Source organism: Bufo bufo, chromosome 7, assembly GCF_905171765.1.
Source record: "Bufo bufo chromosome 7, aBufBuf1.1, whole genome shotgun sequence".
NCBI lineage: Eukaryota > Metazoa > Chordata > Amphibia > Anura > Bufonidae > Bufo > Bufo bufo.
Window position 1 is genome coordinate 1,337,814 of NC_053395.1, and position 20,465 is coordinate 1,358,278.

General features: G+C 57.1%; 3 protein-coding genes across 8 annotated transcripts in view; 2 read left to right on the top strand and 1 right to left on the bottom strand.

The window, feature by feature from the left end:
• LOC121008516 (TBC1 domain family member 10B-like) overlaps positions 1-20,465 on the top strand; it is a 959,042-nt gene that overhangs the window by 580,710 nt on the left and 357,867 nt on the right. The gene's annotated exons all lie outside the window — the stretch shown is intronic.
• Positions 1-20,465, bottom strand: part of PRR14 (proline rich 14) — a 21,595-nt gene continuing 1,130 nt past the window's right edge. Inside the window, exons 1-9 of one of the 3 annotated variants that reach the window (XM_040441130.1) lie at positions 19,507-19,646; positions 11,477-11,630; positions 10,929-10,966; positions 10,664-10,731; positions 9,917-10,577; positions 9,326-9,431; positions 9,133-9,248; positions 393-464; positions 1-310 (exon numbers count right to left, since the gene is read on the bottom strand). In XM_040441130.1, coding sequence (XP_040297064.1) covers positions 49-310; positions 393-464; positions 9,133-9,248; positions 9,326-9,431; positions 9,917-10,577; positions 10,664-10,731; positions 10,929-10,966; positions 11,477-11,630; positions 19,507-19,565 — 1,536 coding nt within the window. In that variant the 5' untranslated portion in view covers positions 19,566-19,646 and the 3' untranslated portion in view covers positions 1-48. Of the gene's footprint in view, positions 311-392; positions 465-9,132; positions 9,249-9,325; positions 9,432-9,916; positions 10,578-10,663; positions 10,732-10,928; positions 10,967-11,476; positions 11,631-19,506; positions 19,647-20,465 lie in introns of those variants that run through there. The other 2 variants (XM_040441131.1, XM_040441132.1) reach the window with 2 other exon arrangements.
• The window catches only part of RUSF1 (RUS family member 1), a 12,399-nt gene continuing 11,731 nt past the window's right edge, over positions 19,798-20,465 (top strand). Inside the window, exon 1 of one of the 4 annotated variants that reach the window (XM_040441136.1) lies at positions 19,798-19,841. Coding sequence is in view for 1 of the 4 variants with exons in the window: in XM_040441135.1 (XP_040297069.1) it covers positions 19,901-19,930 (30 nt within the window). In the remaining 3 variants the exon portion in view is untranslated. Of the gene's footprint in view, positions 19,842-19,870; positions 19,931-20,148; positions 20,155-20,180; positions 20,187-20,465 lie in introns of those variants that run through there. The other 3 variants (XM_040441135.1, XM_040441137.1, XM_040441138.1) reach the window with 3 other exon arrangements.

Here is a 20,465-nt window from a genome sequence, read left to right on the forward strand (position 1 = left end):
TGCTATGAAGGCTCTTTATTGTGAGGAGGTTACATTGAGGCTGGAGGCTCAGGGGTCGGACATGTCTTCCTGCAGAGCGGCCTCCAGTTGGCTCAGCTTGTGCTGCAGTAACAGTTCATAGTTGACGTTCTTCTCGGCGCTGGCTGCGGTGTACCTCCGGGTGCGGCCCACGGCCTTGCCCTTCTTCTTCCGCTTGCGGGGAGCAGTGCCCATATCCTTGAAGATCATGATCCGCCGCAGAGGCCGCTGGCTGGTAAGGATCAGGGCGCCATCCTTCGTTATTGGTTCCTCAAATATGGTTTCAAATTTTCTGTAGGATTAAATAAGGGTAAAGCTCCTGCCATCATGTTACCGCCCCACCCCTAGGGCGCCGCCAGCCACCCGCTCCTGACCTTTTCTCTGTAGGAGTGTGGTAGTTCTTATTGGTGTAGATCTCCTCAAGACTGAAATCTTCCTTCTGCAACCTAAACAAAGAGAAATGGAGTCACACAGCGAAGCTTTACCGGACGACCCCCCATGACGATGACGACACCACCACAAAAACTGGATGATCACTGGACACATCAGACCCGAGGGAGCAGCCTGCAGCATCCTATAGCAGATCATCACTGTATAGAAGAGGAGGGAGCAGCCTGCAGCATCCTATACCAGACCATCACTGTATAGAAGGAGGGAGCAGCCTGCAGCATCCTATAGCAGATCATCACTGTAGAGAAGAGGAGGGAGCAGCCTGCAGCATCCTATACCAGACCATCACTGTATAGAAGGAGGGAGCAGCCTGCAGCATCCTATAGCAGATCATCACTGTAGAGAAGAGGAGGGAGCAGCCTGCAGCATCCTATACCAGATCATCATCATCACTGAATAGAAGGAGGGAGCAGCCTGCAGCATCCTATACCAGATCATCACTGTATAGAAGAGGAGGGAGCAGCCTGCAGCATCCTATACCAGTCCATCACTGTATAGAAGGAGGGAGCAGCCTGCAGCATCCTATACCAGACCATCACTGTATAGAAGGAGGGAGCAGCCTGCAGCATCCTATACCAGATCATCACTGTATAGAAGAGGAGGGAGCAGCCTGCAGCATCCTATACTGTGGAGAAGGAGGGAGCAGCCTGCAGCATCCTATAGCAGATCATCACTGTATAGAAGAGGAGGGAGCAGCCTGCAGCATCCTATACCAGACCATCACTGTATAGAAGGAGGGAGCAGCCTGCAGCATCCTATAGCAGATCATCACTGTAGAGAAGAGGAGGGAGCAGCCTGCAGCATCCTATACCAGACCATCACTGTATAGAAGGAGGGAGCAGCCTGCAGCATCCTATAGCAGATCATCACTGTAGAGAAGAGGAGGGAGCAGCCTGCAGCATCCTATACCAGATCATCATCATCACTGAATAGAAGGAGGGAGCAGCCTGCAGCATCCTATACCAGATCATCACTGTATAGAAGAGGAGGGAGCAGCCTGCAGCATCCTATACCAGTCCATCACTGTATAGAAGGAGGGAGCAGCCTGCAGCATCCTATACCAGACCATCACTGTATAGAAGGAGGGAGCAGCCTGCAGCATCCTATACCAGATCATCATCATCACTGTATAGAAGAGGAGGGAGCAGCCTGCAGCATCCTATACCAGATCATCATCATCACTGTATAGAAGAGGAGGGAGCAGCCTGCAGCATCCTATACCAGATCATCATCATCACTGTATAGAAGAGGAGGGAGCAGCCTGCAGCATCCTATACCAGATCATCACCACTGTGGAGAAGGAGGGAGCAGCCTGCAGCATCCTATACCAGATCATCATTATCACTGTATAGAAGAGGAGGGAGCAGCCTGCAGCATCCTATACCAGATCATCATCACTGTGGAGAAGGAGGGAGCAGCCTGCAGCATCCTATAGAAGATCATCACTGTATAGAAGAGGAGGGAACAGCCTGCAGCATCCTATACCAGACCATCACTGTATAGAAGGAGGGAGCAGCCTGCAGCATCCTATAGCAGATCATCATCATCACTGTATAGAAGAGGAGGGAGCAGCCTGCAGCATCCTATACCAGATCATCATCACTGTGGAGAAGGAGGGAGCAGCCTGCAGCATCCTATAGAAGATCATCACTGTATAGAAGAGGAGGGAGCAGCCTGCAGCATCCTATACCAGACCATCACTGTATAGAAGAGGAGGGAGCAGCCTGCAGCATCCTATACCAGATCATCATCATCACTGTATAGAAGAGGAGGGAGCAGCCTGCAGCATCCTATACCAGATCATCACCACTGTGGAGAAGGAGGGAGCAGCCTGCAGCATCCTATACCAGATCATCACCACTGTGGAGAAGGAGGGAGCAGCCTGCAGCATCCTATACCAGAACATCATCACTGTATAGAAGGAGGGAGAAGCCTGCAGCATCCTATACCAGATCATCATCACTGTATAGAAGGAGGGAGCAGCCTGCAGCATCCTATACCAGACCATCACTGTATAGAAGGAGGGAGCAGCCTGCAGCATCCTATACCAGATCATCATCATCACTGTATAGAAGGAGGGAGCAGCCTGCAGCATCCTATACCAGATCATCATCATCACTGTATAGAAGAGGAGGGAGCAGCCTGCAGCATCCTATACCAGATCATCATCACTGTGGAGAAGGAGGGAGCAGCCTGCAGCATCCTATAGAAGATCATCACTGTATAGAAGAGGAGGGAACAGCCTGCAGCATCCTATACCAGACCATCACTGTATAGAAGAGGAGGGAGCAGCCTGCAGCATCCTATACCAGATCATCATCACTGTATAGAAGAGGAGGGAGCAGCCTGCAGCATCCTATACCAGATCATCATCACTGTGGAGAAGGAGGGAGCAGCCTGCAGCATCCTATAGAAGATCATCACTGTATAGAAGAGGAGGGAACAGCCTGCAGCATCCTATACCAGACCATCACTGTATAGAAGAGGAGGGAGCAGCCTGCAGCATCCTATACCAGATCATCATCATCACTGTATAGAAGAGGAGGGAGCAGACTGCAGCATCCTATACCAGATCATCACCACTGTGGAGAAGGAGGGAGCAGCCTGCAGCATCCTATACCAGATCATCATCATCATCACTGTATAGAAGGAGGGAGAAGCCTGCAGCATCCTATACCAGATCATCATCACTGTATAGAAGGAGGGAGCAGCCTGCAGCATCCTATACCAGACCATCACTGTATAGAAGGAAGGAGCAGCCTGCAGCATCCTATACCAGATCATCATCATCACTGTATAGAAGGAGGGAGCAGCCTGCAGCATCCTATACCAGATCATCATCATCACTGTATAGAAGGAGGGAGCAGCCTGCAGCATCCTATACCAGATCATCATCATCACTGTATAGAAGAGGAGGGAGCAGCCTGAAGCATCCTATACCAGATCATCACCACTGTGGAGAAGGAGGGAGCAGCATGCAGCATCCTATACCAGATCATCACCACTGTGGAGAAGGAGGGAGCAGCCTGCAGCATCCTATAGCAGACCATCACTGTATAGAAGGAGGGAGCAGCCTGCAGCATCCTTTACCAGATCATCATCATCACTGTATAGAAGAGGAGGGAGCAGCCTGCAGCATCCTATACCAGATCATCACCACTGTGGAGAAGGAGGGAGCAGCCTGCGGCATCCTATACTGTGGAGAAGGAGGGAGCAGCCTGCGGCATCCTATACTGTGGAGAAGGAGGGAGCAGCCTGCAGCATCCTATACCAGATCATCATCACTGTGGAGAAGGAGGGAGCAGCCTGCAGCATCCTATACCAGATCATCACTGTATAAAAGAGGAGGGAGCAGCCTGCAGCATCCTATACTGTGGAGAAGGAGGGAGAAGCCTGCAGCATCCTATACTGTGGAGAAGGAGGGAGCAGCCTGCAGCATCCTATACTGTGGAGAAGGAGGGAGCAGCCTGCGGCATCCTATACTGTGAAGAAGGAGGGAGCAGCCTGCGGCATCCTATACTGTGGAGAAGGAGGGAGCAGCCTGCGGCATCCTATACTGTGGAGAAGGAGGGAGCAGCCTGCGGCATCCTATACTGTGGAGAAGGAGGGAGCAGCCTGCGGATCCTATACTGTGGAGAAGGAGGGAGCAGCCTGCGGCATCCTATACTGTGGAGAAGGAGGGAGCAGCCCGCAGCATGCTATACCAGACCATCACTGTATAGAAGGAGGGAGCAGCCTGCAGCATCCTATAGCAGATCATCATCATCACTGTATAGAAGAGGAGGGAGCAGCCTGCAGCATCCTATACCAGATCATCATCACTGTGGAGAAGGAGGGAGCAGCCTGCAGCATCCTATAGAAGATCATCACTGTATAGAAGAGGAGGGAGCAGCCTGCAGCATCCTATACCAGACCATCACTGTATAGAAGAGGAGGGAGCAGCCTGCAGCATCCTATACCAGATCATCATCATCACTGTATAGAAGAGGAGGGAGCAGCCTGCAGCATCCTATACCAGATCATCACCACTGTGGAGAAGGAGGGAGCAGCCTGCAGCATCCTATACCAGATCATCACCACTGTGGAGAAGGAGGGAGCAGCCTGCAGCATCCTATACCAGAACATCATCACTGTATAGAAGGAGGGAGAAGCCTGCAGCATCCTATACCAGATCATCATCACTGTATAGAAGGAGGGAGCAGCCTGCAGCATCCTATACCAGACCATCACTGTATAGAAGGAGGGAGCAGCCTGCAGCATCCTATACCAGATCATCATCATCACTGTATAGAAGGAGGGAGCAGCCTGCAGCATCCTATACCAGATCATCATCATCACTGTATAGAAGAGGAGGGAGCAGCCTGCAGCATCCTATACCAGATCATCATCACTGTGGAGAAGGAGGGAGCAGCCTGCAGCATCCTATAGAAGATCATCACTGTATAGAAGAGGAGGGAACAGCCTGCAGCATCCTATACCAGACCATCACTGTATAGAAGAGGAGGGAGCAGCCTGCAGCATCCTATACCAGATCATCATCATCACTGTATAGAAGAGGAGGGAGCAGCCTGCAGCATCCTATACCAGATCATCATCACTGTGGAGAAGGAGGGAGCAGCCTGCAGCATCCTATAGAAGATCATCACTGTATAGAAGAGGAGGGAACAGCCTGCAGCATCCTATACCAGACCATCACTGTATAGAAGAGGAGGGAGCAGCCTGCAGCATCCTATACCAGATCATCATCATCACTGTATAGAAGAGGAGGGAGCAGCCTGCAGCATCCTATACCAGATCATCACCACTGTGGAGAAGGAGGGAGCAGCCTGCAGCATCCTATACCAGATCATCATCATCATCACTGTATAGAAGGAGGGAGAAGCCTGCAGCATCCTATACCAGATCATCATCACTGTATAGAAGGAGGGAGCAGCCTGCAGCATCCTATACCAGACCATCACTGTATAGAAGGAAGGAGCAGCCTGCAGCATCCTATACCAGATCATCATCATCACTGTATAGAAGGAGGGAGCAGCCTGCAGCATCCTATACCAGATCATCATCATCACTGTATAGAAGGAGGGAGCAGCCTGCAGCATCCTATACCAGATCATCATCATCACTGTATAGAAGAGGAGGGAGCAGCCTGAAGCATCCTATACCAGATCATCACCACTGTGGAGAAGGAGGGAGCAGCATGCAGCATCCTATACCAGATCATCACCACTGTGGAGAAGGAGGGAGCAGCCTGCAGCATCCTATAGCAGACCATCACTGTATAGAAGGAGGGAGCAGCCTGCAGCATCCTTTACCAGATCATCATCATCACTGTATAGAAGAGGAGGGAGCAGCCTGCAGCATCCTATACCAGATCATCATCACTGTGGAGAAGGAGGGAGCAGCCTGCAGCATCCTATACCAGATCACCACCACTGTGGAGAAGGGGGGAGCAGCCTGCAGCATCCTATAGCAGATCATCATCACTGTGGAGAAGGAGGGAGCAGCCTGCGGCATCCTATACTGTGGAGAAGGAGGGAGCAGCCTGCGGCATCCTATACTGTGGAGAAGGAGGGAGCAGCCTGCGGCATCCTATACCAGATCATCATCACTGTGGAGAAGGAGGGAGCAGCCTGCAGCATCCTATACCAGATCATCACTGTATAAAAGAGGAGGGAGCAGCCTGCAGCATCCTATACTGTGGAGAAGGAGGGAGAAGCCTGCAGCATCCTATACTGTGGAGAAGGAGGGAGCAGCCTGCAGCATCCTATACTGTGGAGAAGGAGGGAGCAGCCTGCGGCATCCTATACTGTGAAGAAGGAGGGAGCAGCCTGCGGCATCCTATACTGTGGAGAAGGAGGGAGCAGCCTGCGGCATCCTATACTGTGGAGAAGGAGGGAGCAGCCTGCGGCATCCTATACTGTGGAGAAGGAGGGAGCAGCCTGCGGATCCTATACTGTGGAGAAGGAGGGAGCAGCCCGCAGCATGCTATACCAGACCATCACTGTATAGAAGGAGGGAGCAGCCTGCAGCATCCTATACCAGACCATCACTGTATAGAAGGAGGGAGCAGCCTGCGGCATCCTATACTGTGGAGAAGGAGAGAGCAGCCTGCGGCATCCTATACTGTGGAGAAGGAGAGAGCAGCCTGCGGCATCCTATACTGTGGAGAAGGAGGGAGCAGCCTGCGGCATCCTATACTGTGGAGAAGGAGGGAGCAGCCTGCGGCATCCTATACTGTGGAGAAGGAGGGAGCAGCCTGCGGCATCCTATACTGTGGAGAAGGAGGGAGCAGCCTGCGGCATCCTATACTGTGGAGAAGGAGGGAGCAGCCTGCGGCATCCTATACTGTGGAGAAGGAGGGAGCAGCCTGCGGCATCCTATACTGTGGAGAAGGAGGGAGCAGCCTGCGGCATCCTATACTGTGGAGAAGGAGGGAGCAGCCTGCGGCATCCTATACTGTGGAGAAGGAGGGAGCAGCCTGCGGCATCCTATACTGTGGAGAAGGAGGGAGCAGCCTGCGGCATCCTATACTGTGGAGAAGGAGGGAGCAGCCTGCGGCATCCTATACTGTGGAGAAGGAGGGAGCAGCCTGCGGCATCCTATACTGTGGAGAAGGAGGGAGCAGCCTGCGGCATCCTATACTGTGGAGAAGGAGGGAGCAGCCTGCGGCATCCTATACTGTGGAGAAGGAGGGAGCAGCCTGCGGCATCCTATACTGTGGAGAAGGAGGGAGCAGCCTGCGGCATCCTATACTGTGGAGAAGGAGGGAGCAGCCTGCGGCATCCTATACTGTGGAGAAGGAGGGAGCAGCCTGCGGCATCCTATACTGTGGAGAAGGAGGGAGCAGCCTGCGGCATCCTATACTGTGGAGAAGGAGGGAGCAGCCTGCGGCATCCTATACTGTGGAGAAGGAGGGAGCAGCCTGCGGCATCCTATACTGTGGAGAAGGAGGGAGCAGCCTGCGGCATCCTATACTGTGGAGAAGGAGGGAGCAGCCTGCGGCATCCTATACTGTGGAGAAGGAGGGAGCAGCCTGCGGCATCCTATACTGTGGAGAAGGAGGGAGCAGCCTGCGGCATCCTATACTGTGGAGAAGGAGGGAGCAGCCTGCGGCATCCTATACTGTGGAGAAGGAGGGAGCAGCCTGCGGCATCCTATACTGTGGAGAAGGAGGGAGCAGCCTGCGGCATCCTATACTGTGGAGAAGGAGGGAGCAGCCTGCGGCATCCTATACTGTGGAGAAGGAGGGAGCAGCCTGCGGCATCCTATACTGTGGAGAAGGAGGGAGCAGCCTGCGGCATCCTATACTGTGGAGAAGGAGGGAGCAGCCTGCGGCATCCTATACTGTGGAGAAGGAGGGAGCAGCCTGCGGCATCCTATACTGTGGAGAAGGAGGGAGCAGCCTGCGGCATCCTATACTGTGGAGAAGGAGGGAGCAGCCTGCGGCATCCTATACTGTGGAGAAGGAGGGAGCAGCCTGCGGCATCCTATACTGTGGAGAAGGAGGGAGCAGCCTGCGGCATCCTATACTGTGGAGAAGGAGGGAGCAGCCTGCGGCATCCTATACTGTGGAGAAGGAGGGAGCAGCCTGCGGCATCCTATACTGTGGAGAAGGAGGGAGCAGCCTGCGGCATCCTATACTGTGGAGAAGGAGGGAGCAGCCTGCGGCATCCTATACTGTGGAGAAGGAGGGAGCAGCCTGCGGCATCCTATACTGTGGAGAAGGAGGGAGCAGCCTGCGGCATCCTATACTGTGGAGAAGGAGGGAGCAGCCTGCGGCATCCTATACTGTGGAGAAGGAGGGAGCAGCCTGCGGCATCCTATACTGTGGAGAAGGAGGGAGCAGCCTGCGGCATCCTATACTGTGGAGAAGGAGGGAGCAGCCTGCGGCATCCTATACTGTGGAGAAGGAGGGAGCAGCCTGCGGCATCCTATACTGTGGAGAAGGAGGGAGCAGCCTGCGGCATCCTATACTGTGGAGAAGGAGGGAGCAGCCTGCGGCATCCTATACTGTGGAGAAGGAGGGAGCAGCCTGCGGCATCCTATACTGTGGAGAAGGAGGGAGCAGCCTGCGGCATCCTATACTGTGGAGAAGGAGGGAGCAGCCTGCGGCATCCTATACTGTGGAGAAGGAGGGAGCAGCCTGCGGCATCCTATACTGTGGAGAAGGAGGGAGCAGCCTGCGGCATCCTATACTGTGGAGAAGGAGGGAGCAGCCTGCGGCATCCTATACTGTGGAGAAGGAGGGAGCAGCCTGCGGCATCCTATACTGTGGAGAAGGAGGGAGCAGCCTGCGGCATCCTATACTGTGGAGAAGGAGGGAGCAGCCTGCGGCATCCTATACTGTGGAGAAGGAGGGAGCAGCCTGCGGCATCCTATACTGTGGAGAAGGAGGGAGCAGCCTGCGGCATCCTATACTGTGGAGAAGGAGGGAGCAGCCTGCGGCATCCTATACTGTGGAGAAGGAGGGAGCAGCCTGCGGCATCCTATACTGTGGAGAAGGAGGGAGCAGCCTGCGGCATCCTATACTGTGGAGAAGGAGGGAGCAGCCTGCGGCATCCTATACTGTGGAGAAGGAGGGAGCAGCCTGCAGCATCCTATACTGTGGAGAAGGAGGGAGCAGCCTTCCATGAACAGGTGACCCGTGGACTCGGCGCCTCTTACCGCACACGTTTGGGGAGGCCCAGGGGCGTCAGCTTCCCTTCCTGACGCGACGCCCTCTTCCGGATCCGGATGGTGGACACTTTATTCTCTTTGGAAGAGGAAAGGTTTTCTGGAATCTGGAAAAGGTAATGGAGAGTAAAGCGGAGGATGGGCGCAGATCTCCTCCTCGGCCACCACCCGTCCAACCTCTCACCTTGAAGGCAGAACTTGGCAGAGACTCCTTGGGTGCCTGGTCCTGGAGGCCACTGAAGCCAGGCTCGCCATCCTTGTCCGTGGCAAGGCTGGAGGGAGACCCCTCGCTGTGGACGGAATGACAGACAGCAGAGGGGACTGAGATGGAGGAGAACAAGCTAGGGGCCCTCATGTGCCAGGTGGTACCTCCAGCGCTGCACCCTCCCAGCTACGGGCCTCATCGGTCCTGTGAGGAAAGGGAGGCTCCACTAAATTAATACCCGGCCTCCAGGGTGCACTGAGCAGACTCTGGTACTTCGCTAGGACACCACAGAACTGCTGACAGATCCCTTGAATCACCACTCATGGTGTGCAGATGAGCTGCCACATGCAAATTCTGCCCCGCTCCTCCCGAGATCACATGCACCGCTGTGCTGCATACTCGGCGCGTGCGCAGCGATGTGTCTGGCTTGTGCACAATGTGCAGTTGGTAGCTCAGGACGCTTCCCGCAGCGGTCAGAGAAGCTGTGCACTCAGCGCTGCAGACCAGTCAGGAGCTCTTGGCCGCTTGGAGGGCCGCTGACAGCGAGGGGACACCACCCTCGACACTTACCTGTTTGGAGGCTGGTACGGCGACTGCCGAAGAACAGACGGATGATTCTCCTTTCGAAGGCAGGACAAGGAGAAAGAAATGGAGGAGAAGCTGTGGCCGTCCTCCATGGAGCCCAGGCTGTGCCGCCGCCTCTTGCAGGGCTCGGAGAGATGCTCCACGGTGTCGAGGCTGAGCCTCCGCTTGTGCTGTGTGAGGGGCAGTAATGGACAGGACAGGTAGCGCTGGAGGGGTGGACGGCACAAGATGGACGGGGATTGGGACTCCTCACTCTGCAGCCTATGGTTTGGAGGGGTTCTCTGCGCCTTCTCCTCTGTGGTGCCATCTCCATGCAGCAGTTCAGGAGAGACGTCAGTAAGGCCACACACGCCTACATCAAGGCGTACAGGGGACAGGGTAGAGGGGTGCCCGCTGCCCCTGGACACCCCACCCGAACATTCCTGCAGATCTGCTTTCCCAGGACGGTCACTCTCAAAGTTCTGGGCGCGCCGTCGACTCTTCACTGGGGTGAGAAAGATTTCAGCAAAACTCTCTAACTTGGAACGCACACTGTTAAAGAGCGGAACCAGACCCCATCCGGCCTCTTCCTTCAGGGCGGGCTGGCAAGTGGGGATCGTGTGCTCCTCTGTGGGGGTGGGGAGGGCGGCTGGCGAGCGGCTGACACCTGGGGCATGGAAGAAGAATTTAATGTTAGGCAGAGCGGGCAGGGAAACAGACAGGCAGGTTGCTACGGGCAGGACGGGCTCTTACCCAGATCTTTACAAGTGCTGGCAGAGCTGGTGCAGTCGCTGGCACACCACCCATCAGACCTTACTGCCCTGTAACGCAAGAGTGCATGTTGTTAACAGAATCTTGAACATGGGCGGGGCTCGTTAGAGGGGGCGGGGCTCAGGCTGGCATAAATTATGGAGCATGGACATTAAAGTGGTGAGCTCCACCCCACGGACAGAAACCTGCGGGAGCCACGCTAAGCCACGGCTCCCTCCACAACACGTATGACAGAATGTATGCATACCGCTCACATGGGGGCATCTGCACCTGAAGCTGCTCCACCTGCAAAACAAGAGGCATCAGCTTCAACAAGGAGGACGGGGGGCAGCGACTCCATAATGTACATGACATCATCCAGTCATCAACCACGGACCCCCTACTATAGAGGACGGGGTGGGGGGGTGGGGTTGCTCCATAATGTACATGGCATCATCCAGTCATCAACCACAGACCCCCTACTATAGAGGACGGGGGGGGGGGGGGGGGGGGGGGAGGAGGTCGCTCCATAATGTACATGACATCATCCAGTCATCAACCAAGGACCCCCTACGATAGAGGACAAGGTGGGGTCGCTCCATAATGTACATGACTTCATCCAGTCATCAACCACAGACCCCCTAGGACACCGGACGAGGGTGGGCAGAGACTCCATAATGTACATGACATCATCGTCATCCAGTCATCAACAGCGGACCCCCGAGGACACAGGAGCGAGGAGGACATCTTACCCTCTCCTCGATGGGTATGGACCAGTGAACTTACTACTGTGGCCCCTGAACACCATCTTCTCACCTCAGGGGCAATGTCCTTCAGCTCCACAGACAGAATCCTCCTCTTCTCTCTCTCCATGGGAGACGCCAGATGGAGGGCGTGGGTTAACCCTTGGTCCGGCTGGGCCCCCGCCTGGTGCTGCGGAGGGGTCTTCAGGGAACCACTGGGGGGTGGACTGCAAAGAGGGAGAGAAAAAGCGAGGGCCATGAATATCCTGCCCTGCGTGGAGGTGCCCGCGGCCGCTCTGTCCCATCGGGGTGTCACCCCAATCAGATCACCGGCCACGTACTGCAGTAATATCCGTCTGATCGCCAGATGTGTTATCAGACCAATGAGGATGATGGGGCTGACAATGATGAGGGGAGTGATCGCTGTATGATGGGACTGACACCATGAGGAGGGGAGTGATCACTGGATGATGGGACTGACAATGATGAGGGGAGTGATCGCTGTATGATGGGACTGACACCATGAGGAGGGGAGTGATCACTGGATGATGGGACTGAATGATGAGGGGAGTGATTGCTGTATGATGGGACTGACAATGATGAGGGGTGTGATCACTGGATGATGGGACTGACAATGATGAGGGGAGTGATCGCTGTATGATGGGGCTGACAATGATGAGGGGAGTGATTGCTGTATGATGGGGCTGACACCATGATGAGGGGAGTGATCGCTGTATGATGGGGCTGACACCATGATGAGGGGAGTGATCGCTGTATGATGGGGCTGACACCATGATGAGGGGAGTGATCGCTGTATGATGGGACTGACACCATGAGGAGGGGAGTGAACTGTATGATGGGGCTGACAATGATGAGGGGAGTGATCGCTGTATGATGGGACTGACAATGATGAGGGGTGTGATCACTGGATGATGGGACTGACAATGATGAGGGGAGTGATCGCTGTATGATGGGGCTGACAATGATGAGGGGAGTGATTGCTGTATGATGGGGCTGACACCATGATGAGGGGAGTGATCGCTGTATGATGGGACTGACACCATGAGGAGGGGAGTGATCACTGGATGATGGGACTGAATGATGAGGGGAGTGATTGCTGTATGATGGGACTGACAATGATGAGGGGTGTGATCACTGGATGATGGGACTGACAATGATGAGGGGAGTGATCGCTGTATGATGGGGCTGACAATGATGAGGGGAGTGATTGCTGTATGATGGGGCTGACACCATGATGAGGGGAGTGATCGCTGTATGATGGGGCTGACACCATGATGAGGGGAGTGATCGCTGTATGATGGGACTGACACCATGATGAGGGGTGTGATCACTGGATGATGGGACTGAATGATGAGGGGAGTGATCGCTGTATGATGGGACTGACACCATGAGGAGGGGAGTGAACTGTATGATGGGGCTGACAATGATGAGGGGAGTGATCGCTGTATGATGGGACTGACAATGATGAGGGGTGTGATCACTGGATGATGGGACTGACAATGATGAGGGGAGTGATCGCTGTATGATGGGGCTGACAATGATGAGGGGAGTGATTGCTGTATGATGGGGCTGACACCATGATGAGGGGAGTGATCGCTGTATGATGGGACTGACACCATGAGGAGGGGTGTGATCACTGGATGATGGGACTGAATGATGAGGGGAGTGATCGCTGTATGATGGGGCTGACACCATGAGGAGGGGAGTGATCACTGGATGATGGGGCTGACAATGATGAGGGGAGTGATTGCTGTATGATGAGGCTGACAATGATGAGGGGAGTGATTGCTGTATGATGAGGCTGACAATGATGAGGGGAGTGATTGCTGTATGATGGGGCTGACAATGATGAGGGGAGTGATCACTGGATGATGGGACTGACAATGATGAGGGGAGTGATTGCTGTATGATGGGACTGACGATGATGAGGGGTGCGATTGCTGTATGATGGGGCTGACACCCTGCCACAGGTCCTCATCCACTGGGATCACCCAGAGGGGCAGATACAGGGGGTACACCGGCTCAGTCACTGTCCCTGCCACAGGTCCTCATCCACCGGGGTCACAGAAAGGGAGCAGATACAGGGGGTATACCCGCTCAGTCACTGTCCCCGCCACAGGTCCTCATCCACCGGGGTCACCCAGAAGAGCAGATACAGGGGGTACACCCGCTTACTGACTGTCCCCGCCACAGGTCCTCATCCACCGGGGTCACCCAGAGGGGTAGATACAGGGGGTACACCCGCTCACTGACTGTCCCTGCCACAGGTCCTCATCCACCGGGGTCACCCAGAGGGGTAGATACAGGGGGTACACCGGCTCACTGACTGTCCCTGCCACAGGTCCTCATCCACCAGGGTCACCCAGAGGGGCAGATACAGGGGGTACACCCGCTCACTGACTGTCCCTGCCACAGGTCCTCATCCACCGGGGTCACCCAGAGGGGTAGATACAGGGGGTACACCGGCTCACTGACTGTCCCTGCCACAGGTCCTCATCCACCGGGGTCACCCAGAGGGGCAGATACAGGGGGTACACCCGCTCACTGACTGTCCCTGCCACAGGTCCTCATCCACCGGGGTCACCCAGAGGGGCAGATACAGGGGGTACACCCGCTCACTGACTGTCCCCGCCACAGGTCCTCATCCACCGGGGTCATCCAGAGGAGCAGATACAGGGGGTACACCCGCTCACTGACTGTCCCCGCCACAGGTCCTCATCCACCGGGGTCATCCAGAGGAGCAGATACAGGGGGTACACCCGCTCACTGACTGTCCCTGCCACAGGTCCTCATCCACCGGGGTCACCCAGAGGGGCAGATACAGGGGGTACACCCGCTCACTGACTGTCCCCGCCACAGGTCCTCATCCACCGGGGTCATCCAGAGGAGCAGATACAGGGGGTACACCCGCTCACTGACTGTCCCCGCCACAGGTCCTCATCCACCGGGGTCACCCAGAGGAGCAGATACAGGGGGTACACCCGCTCACTGACTGTCCCTGCCACAGGTCCTCATCCACCGGGGTCACCCAGAGGGGCAGATACAGGAGGTACACCCGCTCACTGACTGTCCCTGCCACAGGTCCTCATCCACCGGGGTCACCCAGAGGGGCAGATACAGGAGGTACACCCGCTCACTGACTGTCCCTGCCACAGGTCCTCATCCACCAGGGTCACCCAGAGGGGCAGATACAGGGGGTACACCCGCTCACTGACTGTCCCCGCCACAGGTCCTCATCCACCAGGGTCACCCAGAGGGGCAGATACAGGGGGTACACCCGCTCACTGACTGTCCACGCCACAGGTCCTCATCCACCGGGGTCACCCAGAGGGGCAGATACAGGGGGTACACCCGCTCACTGACTGTCCCCGCCACAGGTCCTCATACACCGGGGTCACCCAGAGGAGCAGATACAGGGGGTACACCCGCTCACTGACTGTCCCCGCCACAGGTCCTCATCCACCGGGGTCACCCAGAGGGGCAGATACAGGAGGTACACCCGCTCACTGACTGTCCCTGCCACAGGTGCTCATCCACCGGGGTCACCCAGAGGGGCAGATACAGGGGGTACACCCGCTCACTGACTGTCCCTGCCACAGGTCCTCATCCACCGGGGTCACCCAGAGGGGCAGATACAGGGGGTACACCCGCTCACTGACTGTCCCTGCCACAGGTCCTCATCCACCAGGGTCACCCAGAGGGGCAGATACAGGGGGTACACCCGCTCACTGACTGTCCCCGCCACAGGTCCTCATCCACCGGGGTCACCCAGAAGAGCAGATACAGGGGGTACACCCGCTTACTGACTGTCCCCGCCACAGGTCCTCATCCACCGGGGTCACCCAGAGGGGTAGATACAGGGGGTACACCCGCTCACTGACTGTCCCTGCCACAGGTCCTCATCCACCGGGGTCACCCAGAGGGGTAGATACAGGGGGTACACCGGCTCACTGACTGTCCCTGCCACAGGTCCTCATCCACCAGGGTCACCCAGAGGGGCAGATACAGGGGGTACACCCGCTCACTGACTGTCCCTGCCACAGGTCCTCATCCACCGGGGTCACCCAGAGGGGTAGATACAGGGGGTACACCGGCTCACTGACTGTCCCTGCCACAGGTCCTCATCCACCGGGGTCACCCAGAGGGGCAGATACAGGGGGTACACCCGCTCACTGACTGTCCCTGCCACAGGTCCTCATCCACCGGGGTCACCCAGAGGGGCAGATACAGGGGGTACACCCGCTCACTGACTGTCCCCGCCACAGGTCCTCATCCACCGGGGTCATCCAGAGGAGCAGATACAGGGGGTACACCCGCTCACTGACTGTCCCCGCCACAGGTCCTCATCCACCGGGGTCATCCAGAGGAGCAGATACAGGGGGTACACCCGCTCACTGACTGTCCCTGCCACAGGTCCTCATCCACCGGGGTCACCCAGAGGGGCAGATACAGGGGGTACACCCGCTCACTGACTGTCCCCGCCACAGGTCCTCATCCACCGGGGTCATCCAGAGGAGCAGATACAGGGGGTACACCCGCTCACTGACTGTCCCCGCCACAGGTCCTCATCCACCGGGGTCACCCAGAGGAGCAGATACAGGGGGTACACCCGCTCACTGACTGTCCCTGCCACAGGTCCTCATCCACCGGGGTCACCCAGAGGGGCAGATACAGGAGGTACACCCGCTCACTGACTGTCCCTGCCACAGGTCCTCATCCACCGGGGTCACCCAGAGGGGCAGATACAGGAGGTACACCCGCTCACTGACTGTCCCTGCCACAGGTCCTCATCCACCGGGGTCACCCAGAGGGGCAGATACAGGGGGTACACCCGCTCACTGACTGTCCCTGCCACAGGTCCTCATCCACCAGGGTCACCCAGAGGGGCAGATACAGGGGGTACACCCGCTCACTGACTGTCCCTGCCACAGGTCCTCATCCACCGGGGTCACCCAGAGGGGCAGATACAGGGGGTACACCCGCTCACTGACTGTCCCCGCCACAGGTCCTCATACACCGGGGTCACCCAGAGGGGTAGATACAGGGGGTACACCGGCTCACTGACTGTCCCCGCCACAGGTCCTCATCCACCAGGGTCACCCAGAGGAGCAGATACAGGGGGTACACCCGCTCACTGACTGTCCCCGCCACAGGTCCTCATCCACCGGGGTCATCCAGAGGAGCAGATACAGGGGGTACACCCGCTCACTGACTGTCCCCGCCACAGGTCCTCATCCACCGGGGTCACCCAGAGGGGCAGATACAGGGGGTACACCCGCTCACTGACTGTCCCTGCCACAGGTCCTCATCCACCGGGGTCACCCAGAGGGGCAGATACAGGGGGTACACCCGCTCACTGACTGTCCCCGCCACAGGTCCTCATACACCGGGGTCACCCAGAGGAGCAGATACAGGGGGTACACCCGCTCACTGACTGTCCCTGCCACAGGTCCTCATCCACTAGGGTCACCCAGAGGGGCAGATACAGGGGGTACACCCGCTCACTGATTGTCCCCGCCACAGGTCCTCATCCACCAGGGTCACCCAGAGGGGCAGATACAGGGGGTACACCCGCTCACTGACTGTCCCCGCCACAGGTCCTCATCCACCAGGGTCACCCAGAGGGGCAGATACAGGGGGTACACCCGCTCACTGACTGTCCCCGCCACAGGTCCTCATCCACCGGGGTCACCCAGAGGGGCAGATACAGGGGGTACACCCGCTTACTGACTGTCCCTGCCACAGGTCCTCATCCACCAGGGTCACCCAGAGGGGCAGATACAGGGGGTACACCCGCTCACTGACTGTCCCTGCCACAGGTCCTCATCCACCGGGGTCACCCAGAGGGGCAGATACAGGGGGTACACCCGCTCACTGACTGTCCCCGCCACAGGTCCTCATCCACCGGGGTCACCCAGAGGGGCAGATACAGGGGGTACACCCGCTCACTGACTGTCCCCGCCACAGGTCCTCATCCACCGGGGTCACCCAGAGGGGCAGATACAGGGGGTACACCCGCTCACTGACTGTCCCCGCCACAGGTCCTCATCCACCGGGGTCACCCAGAGGGGCAGATACAGGGGGTACACCCGCTCACTGACTGTCCCTGCCACAGGTCCTCATCCACCGGGGTCACCCAGAGGGGCAGATACAGGAGGTACACCCGCTCACTGACTGTCCCTGCCACAGGTCCTCATCCACCGGGGTCACCCAGAGGGGCAGATACAGGAGGTACACCCGCTCACTGACTGTCCCTGCCACAGGTCCTCATCCACCGGGGTCACCCAGAGGGGCAGATACAGGGGGTACACCCGCTCACTGACTGTCCCTGCCACAGGTCCTCATCCACCAGGGTCACCCAGAGGGGCAGATACAGGGGGTACACCCGCTCACTGACTGTCCCTGCCACAGGTCCTCATCCACCGGGGTCACCCAGAGGGGCAGATACAGGGGGTACACCCGCTCACTGACTGTCCCCGCCACAGGTCCTCATACACCGGGGTCACCCAGAGGGGTAGATACAGGGGGTACACCGGCTCACTGACTGTCCCCGCCACAGGTCCTCATCCACCAGGGTCACCCAGAGGAGCAGATACAGGGGGTACACCCGCTCACTGACTGTCCCCGCCACAGGTCCTCATCCACCGGGGTCATCCAGAGGAGCAGATACAGGGGGTACACCCGCTCACTGACTGTCCCCGCCACAGGTCCTCATCCACCGGGGTCACCCAGAGGGGCAGATACAGGGGGTACACCCGCTCACTGACTGTCCCTGCCACAGGTCCTCATCCACCGGGGTCACCCAGAGGGGCAGATACAGGGGGTACACCCGCTCACTGACTGTCCCCGCCACAGGTCCTCATACACCGGGGTCACCCAGAGGAGCAGATACAGGGGGTACACCCGCTCACTGACTGTCCCTGCCACAGGTCCTCATCCACTAGGGTCACCCAGAGGGGCAGATACAGGGGGTACACCCGCTCACTGACTGTCCCCGCCACAGGTCCTCATCCACCAGGGTCACCCAGAGGGGCAGATACAGGGGGTACACCCGCTCACTGACTGTCCCCGCCACAGGTCCTCATCCACCAGGGTCACCCAGAGGGGCAGATACAGGGGGTACACCCGCTCACTGACTGTCCCCGCCACAGGTCCTCATCCACCGGGGTCACCCAGAGGGGCAGATACAGGGGGTACACCCGCTTACTGACTGTCCCTGCCACAGGTCCTCATCCACCAGGGTCACCCAGAGGGGCAGATACAGGGGGTACACCCGCTCACTGACTGTCCCCGCCACAGGTCCTCATCCACCGGGGTCACCCAGAGGGGCAGATACAGGGGGTACACCCGCTCACTGACTGTCCCCGCCACAGGTCCTCATCCACCGGGGTCACCCAGAGGGGCAGATACAGGGGGTACACCCGCTCACTGACTGTCCCCGCCACAGGTCCTCATCCACTAGGGTCACCCAGAGGGGCAGATACAGGGGGTACACCCGCTCACTGACTGTCCCCGCCACAGGTCCTCATCCACCGGGGTCACCCAGAGGGGCAGATACAGGGGGTACACCCGCTCACTGACTGTCCCCGCCACAGGTCCTCATCCACTAGGGTCACCCAGAGGGGCAGATACAGGGGGTACACCCGCTCACTGACTGTCCCCGCCACAGGTCCTCATCCACTAGGGTCACCCAGAGGGGCAGATACAGGGGGTACACCCGCTCACTGACTGTCCCCGCCACAGGTCCTCATCCACCGGGGTCACCCAGAGGGGCAGATACAGGGGGTACACCCGCTCACTGACTGTCCCCGCCACAGGTCCTCATCCACCGGGGTCACCCAGAGGGGCAGATACAGGGGGTACACCCGCTCACTGACTGTCCCCGCCACAGGTACACCCACACCCGCTCAGTCATATTCCCCGCCACGGGTCCCCTGTAGCCCCACCCCTGCCCGGGCGTCCCCTGGTCTCCCCGGCTGGCGCTCAGATAGAGGACTCCTAATGTTTACAGCGCTGAGCAGGGTGGGCGGAGCTCAGCCGGACTTAACTCCCGGTAGCAAACGCTGCAACCTAAAGATGTACCGGTATAGGAGGTGCCGCTTCCTCCGGTAATGACGTGTATTCTCATCTCGTGACGTCATTGCAGAACTTGAGCTGCCGACGTCTCAGTTCAGGGGAGCTCAGCATCCCCTATAACCACTTCCGCTATCCGCCCCGCCTTTTCCGGTGTACGTCACGAAACGCTGTGCGTGGTTTCTGCGGTTACACACCACGTGATTTCAGCACGTTAGCGCCACGTCACTTTCTGCTCTTTAAAGCGGACTGGACCAATAGGGAACTATAGTTCTGGTCATGTGTTAGCTTAACCCTATGACTGCTGCTCTGAACCTGACGGTGGACACTTGAGTGAGAGACAGGTGAGTTCAGAGCACTGGCGGATCCAGAGCCTCCTCTCGGGAGGGGCACTAACAGCGGTATGCTGTATATTGTGGGGCACAGTGTAGAGGTATACTGTATATTGTGGGGCACAGTGTAGAGGTATACTGTATATTGTGGGGCACAGTGTAGAGGTATACTGTATATTGTGGGGAACAGTGTAGAGGTATACTGTATATTGTGGGGCACGGTGTAGAGGTATACTGTATATTGTGTGGCACAGTGTAGAGATATACTGTATATTGTGGGGCACAGTGTAGATGTATAATGTATATTGTGGGGCACAGTGTAGCGGTATACTGTTTATTGTGTGGCACAGTGTAGCGGTATGCTGTATATTGTGGGGCACAGTGTAGAGGTATACTGTATATTGTGGGGCACAGTGTAGAGGTATACTGTATATTGTGTGGCACAGTGTAGAGGTATACTCTATATTGTGGGGCACAGTGTAGAGGTATACTCTATATTGTGGGGCACAGTGTAGAGGTATACTGTATATTGTGGGGCACAGTGTAGAGGTATACTGTATATTGTGGGGAACAGTGTAGAGGTATACTGTATATTGTGGGGCACGGTGTAGAGGTATACTGTATATTGTGTGGCAC